We start from the raw sequence: 20,012 nt of genomic DNA, 5'->3' as shown, positions 1-20,012 counted from the left end.
ATCCAGAAACTCTGCCTTATCTGCTGCTGATTACCCAGATCAGGTGTATTTGACCAATAAGGAGCTTCAATGGCAGGTTGGTTGGAAGACATGTGAGACACTAGTCCTCTAGGCCTAAAGTTTGACTCCCCTGCCCTAAAAGGTCATCTGATTATGACCCCAGACCCCAGACAACAATCTTGGGGCCCGCCCTGGCTTCAGGTGGCGCCCGTCTTTGCAGCGGGGTCTGAAAGGGGTGGCGGGGGGGTGGGTGGTCTGGCCCCGTCTGGTGGGGGGGCGTTCTGTTGGGGGCAGGGGTCCCATTAGGTACGGGGCCTGGGGGGTCTGGCTTGTTGAGTTCTCCACTGAGACATTGGTGGGGGCAGCGGCTGGTCTGGCTGCCTAGGTCCCGTCAGCAGCTGACCAGTGCACCCACAGGAGAGGTGCTTGGGGAAGGGGGCTGGGATCTATCCCGGGGACTGGCTCCTTCTTGGCTCCTCCCTCCTTGCGCTCTCCCCCTGAGTACATTCCATCACAATCCACCTCAGCGAAACATAAACACTCACCTGAGCACAGGTGTCAGCTCACCTTAGCACTAAACGTTTGTGTGATAGAATGAAAGTCTTTATCTGAATGGGTTTGTATGATGGAGTGTGTGAGCTGCAGTTACAGTTGAATTGAATACATTGACTAGTTTAAATGTGGAGACTATTTTGGCCAACAAGTGTGTGTGTGTAACTATAGAGTGTGTGTGTAGACAGGCCCCGCCCATTCTAGTTTGTTACTTAGTCCTAGTTGTTTTATAATGTTGCTTCCCTCTGTTGCCATCTTCTTCTCAGCCCACATCTGTTGGCTCAGCTGTTGGACAGGACAAGTTAAAAAAAAAAAAGAAAAACGCGCAGGGATGGACTTTATTATCAGACGCCCTCTGAGACAAAACAGCCTCTACCCCAGACTTAGACGTGTCCACCTGTCATGTCATGTGGGAAACCACATGACCGAGAAATTGGGTTTGTGTCTGGTGTGGAACTCCCATTTCTCAGCTTTACAGAACAGCTGATTCTCAAAGAGGCGCTGACGTGTTACACAGGGGTGTTGAGATCTGGAGCAACAATCAAAATGTCATCCAGACGTACAATTTACCAATCATATCCTTGAGTACATCATTCAATTCAATTTTATTTATATAGCCCAAAATCACAAAGAACGTTTGCCTGATTGGGCCTCCAGAGCAGCTGTAAGCAGGGCCGGATCTAGCCAGCCCCTGTTGGGGGTGCAAACAGAATATTGGGGGGGCAAGTTTGGGGATACTAAGTGGTTGCGGTGTAAAATCCGCCCAAGAAGTCCCCCTCTGGTAAAAATCCTGTCTATAGAGTTTGTAACATGTCTGTGTGTCATTTTTCTTCTGAAAGAGAACAAATGTAATCAGAAATCATTTTGTTTTTGCATTTCCAAGTATTTCTCGGGCTGCACGGTGGCGCAGTGGTTAGCGCTCTCGCCTCACAGCGAGAAGGCCCCGGTTCGACTCCCGGCTGGGACCTTTCTGTGTGGAGTTTGCATGTTCTCCCCGTGCATGCGTGGGTTTTCACCGTGGACTCCGGCTTCCTCCCACCGTCCAAAAACATGCTTCATAGGTTCATTGGTGACTCTAAATTGCCTCTAGGTGTGAATGTGAGAGTGAATGTATGTGATTGAGGCCCTGAGACAGACTGGCGACCTGTCCAGGGTGTACCCCGCCTTCACCCATCAGCAGCCGGGTTAGGCTCCGGCACCCCGCGACCCCGAAAGGGAAGGAGCGGCCAAGAAGATGGATGGATGGATGATTTATTATGTGTATTTTTGTCACTTATCTTATTTAAATGTAGTTTATAAATACTATACTGTTTAAACTATTACAACAGCCAACATGCTTTCTTTGTAGAAGATGATAAAAAATCAGCCCAGTCTCAGTAAAATGCGTACATATGCCACGATTTGGGAAATACCGTGTATAATATACGCCAAAAACGTTTTTTGAGTACATATAATACGCGCGGTCCTAAACGTGTTAAATGTGTTTTCCACGTTTGACACGTCCCCTGGTGGAGGCGTGAGCATCACAGACAGCCCCACAAACGAACAATTTGCTTTTCTAACCCTAACCATAACCGTAATCCTAACCTTAACCAGGAACGACGTCATTTAGAAAAGAGCCGGAGGATTTCTGACCACGTGATCAAAACGAAGCCTAAAAAGTCGTGTATATTGTACGCCGGCGCAACCCATTCTCTACTGTTGCGTATCATATGAACGCAAAAAGCGTGTTTGGCGTATATTATACACGGTATTTCAGTGTAGAGTCGTGGAACATGTACGCATTTTACTGAGAGTGGGTTGTAAAAAATATATTTTTGTAGTCATCAGTGTACCAAACTATCAAGCTGTTATGCAGAAACGTTTGATTCCTGTTTAAAAACTGTAAATAAAAAATCCATGGATTAACAAATATTTTGTGATAACAGATTTTATTTTCATCAGAAGGAAATAGGTTCAAATCCAGCATCGGAAATCCTGTTGTGTAGTTTTGGTACTTTGTTGAGTCTTTTCTTATTTTCTCTAGATTCTTATTTTTAAAATACTAAACTCATAACAAAATTAAGCTGAACTTATCCAATTTTAGATATATCAGGAACAACTTAACCCTAGAGTCAGCTAAACTGTATTTGGATGTAATGTTCATGTCACACTTATTACTGCTCAACCAGCTGGGTACCAGCCAACATAACAACTAGTAAATCATAGTAAATAAACAGTTTTTTTGCTTTGGTTTTTATTGTCTTTTTGTTATGTTTTTGTTTTTCTGTCACATCTATTTACCTATTGATTCTTTTTTTCTACATTTTTCTTAATAATTGCTTCTACGTTTATGAATTTGCTGTTGTTGTTTTTATTGACAACTCCGTCTGTTGTTTCTGCTGTTGTCTTGTCTCCTTTCTGTATTCATTTAATTTGTTCTTTTAGTACAGATTAACCTTTTTTTATTTTTTAAGGGACTAAAGATGGAAATTAGCTTGAAAGGCTATAATCTTATATATTTTCATTTTTAAATGTTTTATCAATATATGCTGTCCCTGTCTTAAGTAAACAATCAATAAATTACTCAGTACACTAAATATTATTCAACAACATCAGGATAATAGGCTACAAAGTAGTCAATCACTGATGTATAAATGAACAAGATTCCAAATAATCTGTTATGTGTTATTGTTGCCTTAAAAAGTTCATTTTTATTTCAATTCTATTTATTTCTCTGTGACAATGGACATTAAATTAACCGAGCAGCTATTTTTTATCTGTTGTCCGCGGACAAATGTTAAAAAAATATTCTAAAAATTATTAAAAAATATAATAATAATATAATATTAAAATATAATATTAAAGTTTATACTAAGGAGGAGAGTCATATTAAAATTCAACAGAATGTCAAAGACAACCCCAACCTCCTGTTCTCATCCAGTCCCACTGTCCGCCTTCATCTCAGGCGCCTTTCTCCGCCTGCAGCCGCCTGGTCTCACCGACATGCAGGCGAGGCATCTCAAACACAGCTAATGCTCCGGTACTGTTAGCTTCACTGCTACAAACAGCGCTAGCTTTAGCAACCAGAAACCTGAACATTGTCAACTCTCGCTTTTTCCTCCAAACTACAAGAAAGAGAGCAACAGATGGAGGACAAGAAGGAGTTCAAATGACGGTCAATCGAGTCCTTTCAGCGACAAACAGCCGACGAAAACTTCAAATAGCTCCGCTGCTGAGAACCGCGTGTCTCTGCCGCTGTGTGGCGTGAGCGACAGACTGAGAGAGGAGGACCCGAGTGAAGCGAGAGGCCACGCCCTCCCTTGGATCTACCAATCAGCACTAGCAGCTACTTTGAATGGGAGCCAGAGAAAGCAGAGAGCGCTCTGTTTTTCTGGTTTGCATGGCGTCACGTTTGGGGGGGGGGCAGTCCTGAAATTTGGGGGGGCATTGCCCCACCGTGCCCATGCCTAGATCCGGCCTTAATAAGAACATTTTAGATTTTTTCTTTCATCAGATAAACATCTTATTTTCTAGAGTGTCATTTTATTTAATCAGCATCTTATAAAATGAACAGTATTTAAATGTGGAATAAAGTTTTGTTTTTTTTTTAATAAAATATTACTTTGTCATCACTTTCAAATTTATTGAACACAAATACATAAAGACAAAATATTATCCTTCTTTTAGATCGAAATATCAGTCAAAATAACTATATTATTATTATTAATATTATTATTATTATTATTATTATTATTATTATTATCTCATTTTCCCGCCGTCAGCTGCTTCATACAGTCTGACAGCTGCTCCTCCACGCGACCTTCCGCTGTTACAAAATCCTCCCCCCCAAAAGGGGCTGGACTTCTGCTCCGCCTATTGGTCCATCTTAATATTTATCTGTCAAAGTATCCAATTGGAATGACCTGCTGATGATTGATGGTAAAATTAACGAATCAGCTTCTTCAGGTCAAAGTCAACAAACCCACCGACGCCCCGCCCCTTTCCTCTCCCGGTTCGTGCTCCTCTGCCGCCAAGACTCTCTTCCCTTCACCCTCTGCAGAGGACCGGGCAGGCGTCATTGACTGGAGGCCTGCCGGTTCTGTAGATTCGGTAGAACCGGACCGCCGGCCTCTCGTGGTCTGAATGGAGGGGGGTTTCGTGTCCCGGCGACCGTCTCTGGACGCTTCGGGCGTCGACAGGCGGGTCGCAGCCTCCGCCGCCGGGACGGAGATCCGGATTCTGGGCGGCAGGTTGATGACCGCCTCGGAGGGGCTGCTCGGGCCGTTCTCCCCGAGCGCGGCCGGGGAGCAGGACTTTGTGTCGGTGTTGCACCGGAGCCCCGCGGAGACTCCGACCTCTGCGGAGGCAGACTCGGACTATGAAGGGCTGCCGGACGGCGCGTCCACCAGCACGCACATGCTGGCGGGCTCCGTGGCTGGAATCATGGAGCACTGCCTCATGTACCCCATCGACTGCGTCAAGGTAAACCGCTTCACAAACGTCCTGGACAGGGTTCGAGACCGGCTGTGCGTCACCGAGTTCCGCCGCGGTGTGAGTTAGGCCGCGAACCGAGCCTGGGTTCGGGTTAGCCGACGTTAGCTTTGAAGCTAACGCCAGTAACCTTGCTAACGGAGGTCAGTTAGCTAACTAGCGCGGTTTGTGACTTTTACTCAGAAGTTTGTTAAAATCATGTAAAATGCAGTTACTGATATTGTTTCCTAATAAATATTTACATCAACTTTAGTAAAAGTAACTTAAACAAACAAACTCTGCTTGTAGCTCATTAGCATGAATGATGGTTTCTTTGCTAGCAGGCTTCCATTATCGGACATAAGTATTTTGTAATAAATTAAAGTGTATTTGTTTGTAATTTCTTAATCAAAAAGAATTTTTTTCAGATTGTTTTTTGTTAATATATTCACTATTGAAAGTTTTCGTAAATCTGCTGATTTTTCTCCGTTCCTGCGCTGAACTGAGATCCAGCTGAGCTCGAATGATCCTGAATGTGGAAACTGTCCGCGGTGGAAAGTCCAGTCTGACCGAACACAGTTGGGTAACCGGGATTCTTCCGTCTTGACTAACAGAATCAGATTTTAAAGGAAGGAAGCAGATTTCTGTGGTTCTGGAGTTCCTTCCCAGTGACAGATCTCCTGTGATGTAACCACAGATTTCATCATCTGTCAATCAGGCTGTGGTTGAACGTCTCCACCTTTATTACCTGTTTGACTTCTGAGAAAGTGGGTACGATTTCCTTCACAGATTTCCTGTTTGTCAGCAGCAGTAAAACCTCTTTGATGCATTGAAACATGGTTTGCTCGGTGTCAAAGGTCGCAGGATCCTTTTTCTCTCACAGACGTTTGTATTCATGCGCTCTTATTTTGTAAACTTTGTTTTTCACGTGTGGTTCTGAAACGTTGGCATCAGCAGAAGTCCGTCTGGTTCCGTTCCGGATCCTTTCTATTTATTCATCCTTTGGGCTGCAGACTGTTTACCGCAGCAGTTTCCCATCATGCACTGCAGGCTCAAATGTCAGATTTTTCCTTCACAGCCTTTTTATTCTGTGGATGACAAACATAGAGATTATTTCTGGTTTGTTGATCTTCTGATCTGGACTTTCTTCTGCCTGAAAACACGATAATAGAAAAGAATTCTGTCTCGGTTTTAAGTTATTTTGGTTTAAACGTTTCTTATATTTAGTTCTGCATTCTTGGAAAAACCTCAGAAATGCAGAAGCTTCTTCAGAAATATGAGTTCGCTCTGCGTCTCGCCTCTGAAGATCTTTGAAAAATCAAACTTTATAAGCACAACGTGCTTTACATTATAAAATAACATACATTTCAAAGTAAAAGCTCAAAACAAGAACCATCACCAAAAGAAATTCTCAGAAAGTAAAATATAGCTGAAGTTTAAACCTGCAAGTTAAAGATCTGAAGCTCGTCTTCAGAAGCAGAACCAGGAAGTTTGGTTCAGATTCTGGAGGATGTTTCAGCTGAAGGAAGTTTTTCAGTGCAGGAATAATTAAGCGTCTGTTTCCTGGTGGTTTCCTCATGTCTGACTCTGACGCCGTCCCAGCTCAGCCGGTGAAGGTCGGCTGATAGGTTTATCTTTGACCCGTTTCCTCTCGGCCCGATAAATGACTGTTCTGCAGAACTCTGTCTCCGGACTCGGACTTTCCTCTGAACCTTCACGTCTTTGCGTCTGGATCGAGGGGGAGGTGCCGTTCTGTCAGAACCATGTTCAGAATCATGGAGGGGACGTTCAGAACCACAGCGGATCCCGAGTTTGGTCCTCCATCATCTTTGAATCTGCAGATTCTAACGGTTCCACCCGACTGACTCCGCTGAGAGTTCTCTGTTTCCTGTCGTCCGCTGAAGTTTGGAGATGCTTGGGAATCCCGCTCCCCGCGTTCAGCTCCGAGCTCGTCCTCAGTCTGCCTCGTCCGGCCTCCTGATGACGTTCGATTCCCTGAACTGATGTCACCTGCTGATAAACGCTCAGAGACTTTCAGACTCTGACCTAAAATCCATCCCGTTGGGAAACATGAGGCGACAAATCCGAGTCTGTTATCGGATGATGACTTTCACACATGAATCCATGATTATTGAGGAAAAGATCTTTTCTGGGTCTGACCACAGAACGAGGAAATCTTTCCACAAATGTGAAGACGAATCGTGAAGACTGTTTTAGTTCAGACTGACCAGTCAGTTGAATTCAAGTCGACTAACTTTGACATGTTTTTATTATTGGAGAAAAAAAGAAAGATTCCAGATTCTGAGGGAAATGTGATGAAACCAGAACTCCTTCAGAGGTTCAGAGGTCTGTCCTGCAGGTTCCTGTTCAGACCGGAGGGTTCTGGACCGGTTCTCCAGCAGCAGCAGAGTCCAGATCCGAGTCAGAGCGGTCTTAGACACCCGGCTCTGTGTGGATGAGCGAGCGCATTCCAGCAGGATTACCGTTTCCCAGAAGCAGCCGCCGGGAATGTTGGGAGGGGGGGGCAGCTTATCTAATCTGTTTAAAAAACTTTGATTGCGACATCTTGTTTGTGGTTGGGAATTTTTTATGCTTTTGCTGGTTTTTCAAGGCCCGGGGGCCGGATCCGGCCCTCCAGATCATTTGATTTTATTGTTATTAATGACCCGATGTTATCTTGAGCTCATTTCTAACTTGTATAATTTGATAAAATATGTTTTTACAGAGAGTAAAATATTGAAAGTTATTTGAGGTTTAAGTTGATTTATTCTGGAATAATATTCCTGAATTTTTATTATTCATAATTATGTAAAAAGTTACGGTTTTAAAATTTTAAATATGTAGTTTTACAGTTGAATAAATGTTCATCCCGTTCGATCTTTGACCTCAGACGTGTTTTGGATTTTGGTCTCCTGTGAGATTAATATTATTCTGTGATTCTGATCTCAGAAATGTTCTAACCTTCAGCACGTTTGCTGTTGATCATCAGTACGACGGAGGATCGGAGTCACTTTACAAGCAGCAACTTTGTCTTTAAATTATATGGAGCTAAATTGAGGCCAATATCATTTATAACCCAAATAAAACAACTTGAAAAAAATATTGGTTGTTTGGCCAAAGAAAAGTAAAATATCTGAAACCTTTTGCTATTCTAACATAAAATTAATAATTTTCAGCTTCAAATGTTATTTTTTAGGTTTCAAAACTCAAAAGTTTCAATGTCAAATTTATTTTTTTAGGTTCAAATCTTTTTTTCACTTTTAACTCTTTGTTAGCCCCACACGTACCACAACGGGGCCAAAAGGTTTGAAACTGAAATTTTTAGATTCAAAAACAAAAAGAGTTGAAAGTCAAATTTTAAGTTTTGAAACCTAAAAAAACATTTGAAGCTGAAAAGAATGATTTCAGAATAGGAAAAAGTTTTAGATATTTTAAATTCTTTTTTCCAAACACCAATATTTTTTATTAGGGTTTCACATTATATTGGCCTTAATTTAGCTCCATATAATTTAAACTTCAAAGTCATAAACTCACAAGAAAAAAGTTAAAACTGTTGAATTTTGAGAATAAAGTTGTATATTTATGACTTTAAAAGTCAAATCAGTAGATTTACTGCATTAAAATGCATATTTCTATCAGAAAAGTCAAATTTATAAGAAAGTGAAAATGATATGAAAGAAAGTTATAAATTAACGAAAGACGTGGGTAAATTTACGAGATTAAATCTCAGAAATGTAGTTTGTTTATGTGGCCTTAACCAGAGCAGGAACTCGCGCTGCAGTTCCTCTTATGGCCTCTGGAGGCAGGTTTCTAGAGAACATCATTAAAAACTCAGAAGAGTCCAATTTTATTACAAAACAGACAAAAGTTCAAAGTCTGGAGTGAAAAAAACTTTATTGTTCAATTTCCTGTGACAAACGCCTGATTCTGAACAGGACTCCTCCTCCTTTACTTTGTCCCAGCCGGTTCTGGACTGTGGTCAAGGTGGGCGGAGTCAACAGTCATCCACTTCCGTTTGGACCCTTGGTCTCTCTGTGTGATGTCACAGATCGGATGTTTTAAACTGTCATTTCTGGGCTGGAATCCCGACTGACTGACCTCCCGTTTCCTCAGACGCGGATGCAGAGCCTCCAGCCCGAGCCCGGAGCGCGCTACCGCAGCGTGACGGACGCCCTGCGGCAGATCATCCGGACCGAGGGCGTCTGGAGGCCCATCAGGGGGGTGAACGTGCTGGCGGTGGGGGCGGGGCCAGCGCACGCTTTATACTTCGCCTGCTACGAGAAAATCAAGTTCTCTCTGAGCGACGCCATCCATCCTGGAGCCAACAGCCACTTCGCTAACGGTGAGGATGTCTCTGGTTTAAGATTCAACGTGAATATGAAGAAAGTTTCAGCAACATGAGGAGAACTGCTCTCGCTGAAAGACTGACGCTGTTGTTGCTGTGCAGGAGCGGCCGGCTGCATGGCCACGGTGCTGCACGACGCCATCATGAACCCAGCAGAAGGTAAAGACGCTTCAGTGTCGTTTAGGGTTTGAAATGAAAACAAAAGATTTGAAAAAATGATTCTAAAACAGTTTAGGAAGACGAGAGAGAGACGGAAATGTTTTATGTTTTATGGTGATGTCATCAGATTTCTGTCTAAGTGGTTCAGTCAGATTCAACTATAGACTCGATCTGTTTTTAGTTTAGATCCGTTTGGTTCATTTCATTTCATTTATTGATTTATGAAGCACCTTCCACCACCAGTCAAGGAGGCCCAAAGTGCTGTACACAAGGAAAAACAAAAACCGAGCACTGTGCAATAGTAAAACATAAAAAAGGATAAAAGACATAAAATCAATAAAACAATTTTAAAACAGAGATAAAACCACCATAAAATAGAATAAAAGGCTAGGCTGATGCTAGAAGGCTGTAGTGGAGGAACAATTCTTTTTTAAAACTCTCCAAAAGCGTGATCTCTCTAATAGCTGGTGGAAACTGATTCCACAGTTTGGGAGCCAACACTGAAAAAGCACGGTCCCCCCTGAACTTACGTTTGGTTCTGGGAACCAGTAGCGTGCACTGGTCTGGGGAGCGTAAGGACTTAGTGGGGAGTATTTTAAAACCAGACTGGAGAGGTAAGGAGGTGCCGTCCCTGCCAGTGACTTAAAAGTAAAATCATTTGGTTCCATTTCATGATAAACTTCAACAGTGATGACGCTCTGGAAGCAGTAATGAAAACTACCTGATGGTTTTATCTGATGCATCTGAATTAGGGCTCAGATTTGTCGCGTTAAAAACGTGTTAATCTGACATGTGCTTGACGTGACAATTTTTTTGACGCATTAATCACGGATTTTCTCATACGTGCCTTTCCATACCGCGCGCGCGGGCGTCCCGCCCTAACTCACCGGCTGCTCTCACTAGATCACCGGCGGGTCTCCAACATCCGAGCTGCTAGCTAAAACCGGCCAGCACTAGGACCTGGAGAGCTCCTGCACCCTAACCCGGCTCCGGTTCGCGTCTAGTACCACGTCTGGTGGTACCAGCTCGCGTCCAGCGCCGCGTCCCGAGAGCTGCGGACCCCGACGTTCCGAACAGCAAGCGCACCGGGGGACGTTTTAAATGTTCTGGAGGTTTAAGCGTGATCCAGCCCCAGCATAGCGGTCTGTCTGCCGGCATATTCATGGCGTGAGCTCCGCTGGACACGTCGCTGCATCGAGCTGCAGCCAGAGAACGCGGCGGCAGTAACAGACTGTCAAACTATCCACAGAGTATCCCGCTTTTCTCAGTCTTTAATGTTTTAAAAAACAAAAGTTCATTGGAAATGATAAATCTCTATTTCATTGATTACTGCAGTTCAGCAGAGGAGGAAAAGATTTGGTCCTGACAAAAAATGAACATGAAAGTGTTATGGAAATGTTATTTTTGATGTTTTTTATTTTATTTTACTGAACGTTGATTGAAGTTTAGAATTTAAAATGCCCTTCACTTGGACTTGGGCTTTTGTTAGGCATTTTATGTTACAGCCTTTTATTGTTAAGAAAGTTTATCTCAATACAATGTTACAAAATAAAGTATTTCTGATGAAAACTATTAATTTTGTCATTCTTGTTTTCATAGTTAATGGAGAACTGCTAAATTCCATGAAGCACACATTTTTTTTCCTTATTAAAAAGGCCACATACTAATGTGCGATTAATCGCGAGTTAACTCGGGGCAAAATGCGATTAATCGTGATTAAAAATTTTAATCGCCTGACAGCTCTAGTCTGAGCCTCTTAAAATCCTTCACTTTGAAAACGTGTAAATACGACCTTAAAGTATGAAACATTTTTACATTTTTATGTCTTTGTCCTAAAAATGCTGCTTTTCCCGTTTGACTTTTCTGGTCTAAAGTTTTATTCTCACTCTGATCATGTAAGTAAAGTTCGTTTAGTGTCACTTCTGGCTATTCATTTTCAGGCGCCATATTTTTTCTGTGTAACCAGATTCTCTGACTGTTGACACAAATGTAGTTTATGAGTCACTGATGCACCAAAGTGAGTAATAATAATGAAGGTTTTCTGTACGGATTGTAACTCGTTAACTGACATTTGAGCTGTGACTGATCCCGTTTCTCCGTTACTCACATGGATTCACCTTTTCTTGGTGCCTGGAGCTGAGAATCAGGCGGAGGAACTGCTCTGAATTTTCCGTGTTTAAATTGAACTTAAAATATCGTGTAGGAACGTTTGAGCTCGCTGTCATGGAAACGCCGCCTGCTGTTTGGCGTTTGACCACTTGGTGGAGCTCCAGGCTCAGTTCACAGAACAGGAAGCAGAAAACAAACTTTGTTTAAAACATCTTCATACAATGTTCAAAAATCTGAATAAAATCTCGTTTTTGGACAGTTTTTTGTAAATAGGTTTTAAATGTTTCTGTTCTTTTCAGTTTTTCTTCTTTTCCTATTTTAAACTGACTCCCGTTTCCTTCTCCCTCTTCAGTTGTGAAACAGCGGCTGCAGATGTTCAACTCTCCGTACCGTGGCGTGCTGGACTGCATGGGCTCTCTGCTGCGGCGCGAAGGCCCCGCCTCCTTCTACCGCAGCTACACCACCCAGCTGACCATGAACGTGCCGTTCCAGGCGCTCCACTTCATGACGTACGAGTACCTGCAGGAGCTGCTCAACCCCCACAGACAGTACAACCCCTCCTCCCACGTGGTGTCGGGCGCACTGGCCGGCGCCGTGGCCGCCGCCGCCACCACCCCGCTGGACGTCTGCAAAACCCTCCTCAACACTCAGGAGGCCGTCCACGTGGAGGCGGCGGGCGGGGCCGTGGGGGCCGCCAACGGCCGCCACATCTCCGGGCTGGGGGAGGCTTTCCGGACCGTGTACAGGATGGGGGGCGTCCCGGCGTTTTTCAGGGGCGTCCAGCCGCGGGTCATCTACCAGATGCCCTCCACCGCCATCAGCTGGTCCGTGTACGAGTTCTTCAAGTACGTCCTGACCAAGCGGCAGCACCAGCGGAGGCTGCGAGGAGACGGAGACAGATAGACGGCGGTCCGGCGGCGGCTCGGCCCGCCGGGATCACGGCTCCTGATCCGGCACGGACGCTGGAGTCTTCATCCTCTGAGGAAAACCTTTGCTGCTTTTCACTGAAGTGACTCATAAATAGGAAAGTTTGAGTTTGATGGTGGAGGACCGCCCCCACCTCCACGCCGCTGGAAGAACGTCGACCCCCAGACCCCCAACTTTACACTGGTTAAAGTGTAAACGCCCCAAAAACATCTTACAATCCTGATTCTGTTGGAGTCGGAACCTCTACAGACTCCAGGAACAAAAATCCCAAATATAAAAATGAGCTGCAGTCGCTCCGTATGACCACCAGGGGGCGACAGGTCCGCCCTGTCCTGATCAGAGGCAGAAAAAGCAGCACAGGATCAGGGGGAGGAGCTTAGGCTAGGTTCTGAGGTGGAGAACTAATCAGGTTTGGGTTTTCTTCAGTATTTATTTCCTCTAAACATGAGATTTAGTGCAGAACTTTCAGTCAGCCGCCATGAAACCGACGCACAACGACTCGACTCGGAGGGGCCGAGACCCGACGACGTCCAACCCGCTACGTCTGAGCTACAAATGGAAGTTTCTGCAGATCTTTGCTCCTCTAAGGATGCAAAGGATTATTTTAAATGAAAGTAAATGTGTGAATGTGAGAAATGTTCTGGAAACCAAAGTCGGTCAGCAGACGCTGCTGCAGGTGTCGCTGCAGGTGACGCTGCAGGTGACGCTGCGTTTGTGAACTGTAAATAAAGAGGCTCCGGCAGCTCCTCGCAGAAGCAGGGTCTTCTCTTGGGGCTGGATCTCCAAGCGCTGAACTGTGTCTGCTCGTCTTTTTTATCCGTTTGTCCTGCAGGAAACGTCCACGTCTCAGGAGGAGCAGGAAGTCTGGAGGGAGACGTTTGATCTGGATTCAATTCAGTTTTATTTATATAGCCCAACGTCACAAATCAATTACCTCATTGGGCTTGAAGCAGAAAGTCATGTAATATAAACAGTTGTTAAAAACTAAACAGACTACATAAACTGGTTATCCCTGCCCTTAGACCCTCCCTCCCTTTAAGGAAAAACTCCTAAAAAACCTGAGTCAGGAAAAAAGCAGAAACCTTAGGGATTCCCACATGAAGGAGAGATCCTATCCCAGGACGGACAGGCGATACCAGAACAGTTAAAGAAAGATTAGCTTCTACAACTATACATTTTAATAGTGCAGAAGATGGACTTGATCCAGATGAACTGGAGCTTTGATCTATAATTTTAATTGTTTAAGTAAAAAAATCATGAACAAAAATACAATTATGAGAATTCAAATGATAGTGAATTTCTAGAGTTTCAGCTCCTTTTTTCTATTCAATCTAAACTTAAATTTATAAATATATATATATATTCATAGAATTAAAAGATCAAAACTGAAAAAAAAACATCTAAAATCCTTTTTTCCAGAAGGATCTGTTTCTAATTGAACTGCAGTCAAAATATTTCAGTTTTCTTAACAGATTCTTCTGCTTTAGATTCTGATTTTTTTAAAACAATAAATGATTGAAAACAATATTCCTCATTAAAATCTAAAAAACAAAGCTTCTTTCAAAGAACTTAATATTAAAAACAAATGTTTGAAAGAATGACCTTTTTATAGATGTATTTACATCTAAAGCACTTCAGTTCTATGGAGCTCTGAGGCGTCCAGAATGATCTGGTACTGACTCACGTTTATTGGTTTCACTGCAGTTTCATCTGTTTGTGTCAAAAATCTATTAAAGTAAAAACTTCATTTCAGTTTAAAAATATGAATTTAAACCTAAAATGTTTCTAAAACTGCATCCCTGAAAACAAGTCCTGAAAATGTTATTGATAAGAGAGAAAGAATTCTTTTACAGCATCTCATCTAAAGTGTCACCAAAAGAATTATCCAGTAGTAACTGAAGATAATATCTACTCCAGGACGGAGTTGCTGCTTAAACATAAATAATGTGTCTTTAAATTCTTTATTTGCAGAAATTGAAACAGTTTTTTAATAAAATGAGTTCAAAAGAAAACTTCAAAAACATTTTCTGATGTGTAAACGTTAAAGAGGATTTAAGTTCTCCATTAAAAACATGTTTAAATCATTTGATTTGGTCTCGCTTTCAAAGCATAACTGAGTTTATAACGTTATTTTCTGCAGACATGAAGAACGTTTGTGAATCATTCGGGTCGATCAGAACTGACTTTAGAAATATAAACTTCTATAATCATCAATGATTGAGAGAATCGTGTTTTAATCCGTAAACCAAATGAATTCTGGGAGAATTTTCCGTATAAAACTCAAAGGAAAACAGAACTTTCTCAGAGAAAAACCTTCAGACTTTAGTCGATTCACTGCAGGTTGATGTGAAATTCTCACCTGCAGAAAATGATCAGAAGAGATTCAATCTTTTTTTTACGTTAAAACAAACTTTATTCAAACCTTCGGATCACTTCTGGATCAGAGTCTGGATCAGTTGGAGGTTCTGCTGGGACGTTGATCCGGTTCCTCTGCAGCCTCCTGTGTGTCCGCCGTCCGTCTGGGAGTTTCTTTCTCTGCAGAGTCGTAACCGGATCTCCGTAGTGACAGGACGGTGTGGGGGCGGGGTCACGCCCTCGTCAGAGCAGGTCAACAGCAGGCGTGTGCGAGCAGCGACCCGGCTGGAGGACACGTCCGGTGAAGCGTGGAGCGCTCCTGCTCCGGGTCCACCTGTGAGGATGCAGCTCACCTGAACGCAGGTGAGACATCCATACCTGCAGACGTGGACCACGAGTTAACTGGAGAGGTGCAGCTGTAAACAACCCAGGTGTTTTGTTGACAAACATGTTTCTGCACTTCCTGTCATCATGGAGTTTGTCTTCATGTCAACAATAATAAAACAAAATTTCATCTCCATCTGCTGCCAGAGTTTGTTTCAGACCAGGAAACCGTTAACTCGACGTTTTTTCAGCAGACTCCTGGAAACGTACCCCCCCCCCCCATTTAAGAGACAGCTTTGTTTATTTATTTATTTATTTTATTTATTTTGAAGTCCGGTTCCTTCATCTGAGAACAGAACCGGACGTTCTTCAGAACCTAAAAAACACTTTAACTTCTAACAGATCAGCAAACACAAACCGGGTTCTGATCGATGTTCTGATCAATGTTCTGGGACCTCAGAGGTTCAGACTGGAAAGGTCACGGTCCAACAGTCAGGACGAGAAACACGGAAGAAGAAGAAAGACAAGAACACAGAACGTTCTGCACGGGTTCTGAGGAGGAACTTTCTGAGTTTCATCTGGAAAAGAGTCCATGAACCACCGAGCAGGTTTGGACCGATCCAGGAAGTCCTTCTGGTACAGATGAGGTCACCAGATCAGAACCAGAATTTCAATCTTCATTGATGGTTGTGACGGTGTAAAAGTGGGCGTGTCCAATCAGATGTCCTCCCAGCATCAACATCAGAGCGTTTGTTGGAGAAAGTTTAGATTGTTGGTTTGAAACTTTAAATTTGCTTCATTTTAAAGGAATCGGTTTAATTTCCTTAAGGAGGATTTTTCTCTTTTATTTTGAAAGGCGTGACAGGAAGGCTTGAAGCTCTGGCCCTTCAGGGTATGGAGCTACATTAGGGCCAATATTAATTCAAACCCAAATAAAACATTCTGAAAAAAATGTTGGTGTTTGGCCTAAAAAATGTAAAATGTCCAAAACTTTTTGCTTTTCTAAAATAAACTGAATTATTTTCAGCTTCAAATGTTCAGTTTTTTAGGTTTTAAAACTCAAAATTTCTATTTCAAAACTTTTTTTTAAGTTTAAATCCTTTTTTCATTTTTTCGAATTTGAAAAGTTCAGTTTAAAAGCTTTTAGCATGTTGGGGCGGGGCTAACACGAAGGACCAATCAAAATGGATGAGGGTGGTAGCTTAAGTCCTGGTGCGTTCACTGACTCTAAGAACTGTGAGAATTACGCTCAGAAAATCTCTGTCTGTACTGTCATAGGAGTTGTCCCAAGACGGGTGTAAAAAACAGTTTCATGGCGTACAAACGGCGTGTCCAAAACGCCGTTCGAGCCCGTTCAAAGCGCCATCTTGTTGAGTGAAATACAGGCGCCAAAAACGTCCTTTTAAATGTCCTTAAAGGGTAACCAAACCCTAAATCAACTGTTTTTGTCCCTCAACGGGGCTTAAAAGTGCTGTCTGTTGGTAGTTATCAAATTTTGACTGATTAAAATAAACGTTTAATTCTTGAAAACAGTCAGAAATCCTCTGAGTGCTGCCCCCTACAGGTTGAATCGAGGTGTTACATTTAAATGTTTTGGTCAAACCATGTAAGATCTGCAGCTCCAGTAATGATAACAGTGCTGGTCTCTGGCCCCGCCCCTCGCCCTGGCTTGGTTACTCTTTAAAACGTGGTGTTAGCTCCGCCCCAACGCGCCATAATGGGGCCAGAAGGTTTTTAACTGAAATTTTCAGATTTAAAGCGGAAAACAGAGTTAAAAGTGAAGAAAAAGTTTTGAAATTGAAATTTTGAGTTTTGAAACCTAAAAAAAAAAAAAACAGAACACTTGAAGCTAAAAATAATTAATTTTGTTTTAGAATAGCAAAACATCTTGGACATTTCTACTTTTATTTGGCCAAACACCAACATTTTTTGTCAATTAGTTTTATTTGGTGTCTAATAATATTGTCCCTAATCTAGCTCCATACAGATCACCTGTGGGCGGGGGAGACGTTCAGGTGAATCAGGTAAATCTGTTCTGGCTGCTTCTCCTCTCCAGCTGCAGCGGGACTCAAACCAGCGGCGGTCCTAATGGTTTTCAGCGAGGCAGACACGCACACGCACACGCGCACGCACAGGCGCGCCACAATTTATGTGTTATTTTAAGCGCTGACAGCTCCGTGGGTAGCTCTGGATAAACACGGCGCCGCGGTGCGTCTCCCAGAAAGTTGATGTTTTCGCCCCAGAACGCGGCTGGACGCGGATCTCTGCGTAAATATTTGGAGATGTTGGGCTGATGGACGAGCCCGCGCCGCTGCTCGGCCGGCTCCCACCTCAGGACGCGGGAAACCGCCGGAGAAGAAACATCCCCGTGCGTTGCAGAGTCTGTGTGCGCGTGCGCCGAGCGTGCACGAGCCGCCTGACAGACACTGTCCAGCTCCAGATCCTCTCCAAACCTGGAGGCTCATCCGTTAAACCCTCACAGCTGCAGAGCCTCCAGATATTTAGCGCCGCTGTGGATCTATTAATAATAATATCTCCGCTGACTTATGGCCGTCCCGCTGACGCTGCGTGGAAGAGTCCGGTCCAAACCGTCCGGAACACGGCTTTAAGGTTCTGCTCCCCTGAGGAGCGGCTCTGAAACCAGTTCTTCTTGTCATCCAGAACCTCCTTCTGGTTGAGAGCAGCTCCACTGACCCGCTAAAGTTTCAGCTTTTCAACTTCAGCAGCAGGTCGGAAACTTTCACTCAGGAGAAGACCGAGAACCGGTCAGAAGGTTTCATGAAAAGGTTCGATTCCCTCAAGAGCAGGAGGTCAGTCGGACACGGGGCAAAAATCCAAAACACAGCTTAGATCACGCAGGTCGAACGGGACAAACATTCATTCAACACTCTAGAACTACATTTGAAAACGTTAAAACTGTAACTTTTAACGTGATTATGAACTAGATATATAACATTACCTGTGGTGATGCTGATAATGTGGTCGCTGAAGATGCTGAAACTGAGCTGAAATCACTGAAGCTGATAAATGACATGTAAATAGAAATGAAACTTAAATAGACAAGGTAACAAAAAATGTTGTAGAAAGGGGCGGGGCCACACAAGAAATGTCTTCTACCGACTCCTTTTAAAGCACATTGTTGGCTTTACTTGTATATTTGTATTTTTTCTATTTTTCAATTCTTATGTTTGTATTTTCAAATTCTTATATTTACTTTCATTTTGTGTTTGAAACAAAGAACAATGAAAAAATCACTAAAGCTAATAGTCTAAATCACTGAAGCTGATACCCGCTTAAAATATTAGCCAAAAGCCAAATTAGTCTAAAAAAACTAAAAAAAAAAAAAACGTAGGTTAGCCAAAACAGCTAGCATGTAGCTGAAATATTAGCTAAACAAAAAAATAGCTTAAATAATCTTAGTAAATGCCAAAATAGTCCAAAAATCTATCAGAATGACAATTTTTAAAACGTTAAAACTGTAACTTTGTAACATAATTCTGAATAATAAAAAGTCAGGAATATTATTCCAGAATAAATCAACTTAAACCTTAAATAATTTTCAATATTTTACTCTCCATAAAAATATATTTTATCAGAATTATACAAGTTAGAAATGAGCTCAAGATAACATCGGGTCATTAATAACAATAAGATAGAATTACCTGGAGGGCCGGATCCGGCCCCCGGGCCGTGACTTTGACACATTTTTGAGTTTTGCGACTCTCCAGGAAAAAACGACTCAAAACAAAAGACTAGAAATGGGAGAAGAGGGTCGTCCACTGATCCAGAACTGTTGGTTTAGATCAGGAATAGCCAACTCCAGGCCTTGAGGGCCGCAGTGTCTGCATGGTTTCAAGACATCCAACGTCTACTCATCACTGATTACCTGCTCCAGGTGTGTCCAAAATGCAGGATTGTGGTCCTCGAGGCCTGGAGTTACCCATCCCTGGTTTAGATGTTTCTCTGAAGCAGGAGTGTCCAAAGTCAGGCCTCGAGGGCCAGCCTCCTGCTGGTTTTCCAGAATCCTGCTTTATCTGCTGCAGATCACCTGGACCAGGTGAGTTTAGCCAACAAGGAGCTTCAATGGCAGGTCGGTTTGTTGGAGAACAGGTTGAACTCTGGGCCTCGAGGCCTGGATTTGGACACGCCTCCGCCAAGACTCCAGTTTTACACGTGAGGAAAACGTGGCTGCTGCTACACCTGCTCAGGTGAGGCGGGCTCAAATGTTTGGAGTTCCCGTTTTGGGTCAGAGTTCAGGTGAGGTCACACCTACTGAAGACTCTTCCAGAGGAAGCCCAGTCTGGTGCGGACCAAACAGCTCAGTGTGAAACCGTTCAGCTTGACTTCCTGTTTGAGATTTGTCCAGACTTTCAGACCTCAGAACCGCGTGACCCGACAGAGCCAGAACCGGGCCGCTGATGGCTCCTCTGTTCCTAACCGGAGGATGGAAATTGACTTGAGAACAGAACATTTTGGAGTTTTATTTCAAAACGTGTTCTTTGTTCTCATTTTAGAGCCGTTTTCACCAATGTGTTGATGAATGTCAAAGAAAAAATCAAAGTCAGGGAAATGTTGTGTTCAGGTTCTGTTGGAATAATCTGAAAAATGACTGTCCGACTTGGAAATCAGACATGAATATCGGAAAAACAACGACTGTTCAAACATTACATGAACAAAGAATAACTTTCTGCTCCTGAACAAACATCGTTTTATTTGTAAAGCGCCATCAGTGGGGAGACTCCGGAACTACGGGAGAAATAAAACTATAATGAGGATAATTATTATAATT

The 20,012-nt window shown here is 43.1% G+C and overlaps 1 protein-coding gene across 1 annotated transcript; it reads left to right on the top strand.

Moving 5' to 3' along the window:
• The first annotated feature begins 4,527 nt into the window (after positions 1–4,527).
• LOC112157432 (mitoferrin-2) lies at positions 4,528–13,338 on the top strand. Its single transcript, XM_024290149.2, has 4 exons — positions 4,528–5,016; positions 9,118–9,346; positions 9,452–9,508; positions 11,970–13,338. Exons 1-4 carry the CDS (start codon positions 4,678–4,680, stop codon positions 12,518–12,520), a joined length of 1,176 nt encoding a protein of 391 aa, XP_024145917.1. The 5' UTR covers positions 4,528–4,677; the 3' UTR covers positions 12,521–13,338.
• The last annotated feature ends 6,674 nt before the right edge of the window (positions 13,339–20,012 follow it).

The sequence above is a fragment of the Oryzias melastigma genome, linkage group LG1 (assembly GCF_002922805.2).
Source record: "Oryzias melastigma strain HK-1 linkage group LG1, ASM292280v2, whole genome shotgun sequence".
NCBI lineage: Eukaryota > Metazoa > Chordata > Actinopteri > Beloniformes > Adrianichthyidae > Oryzias > Oryzias melastigma.
This window is presented reverse-complemented; position numbering and strand designations above follow the sequence as displayed.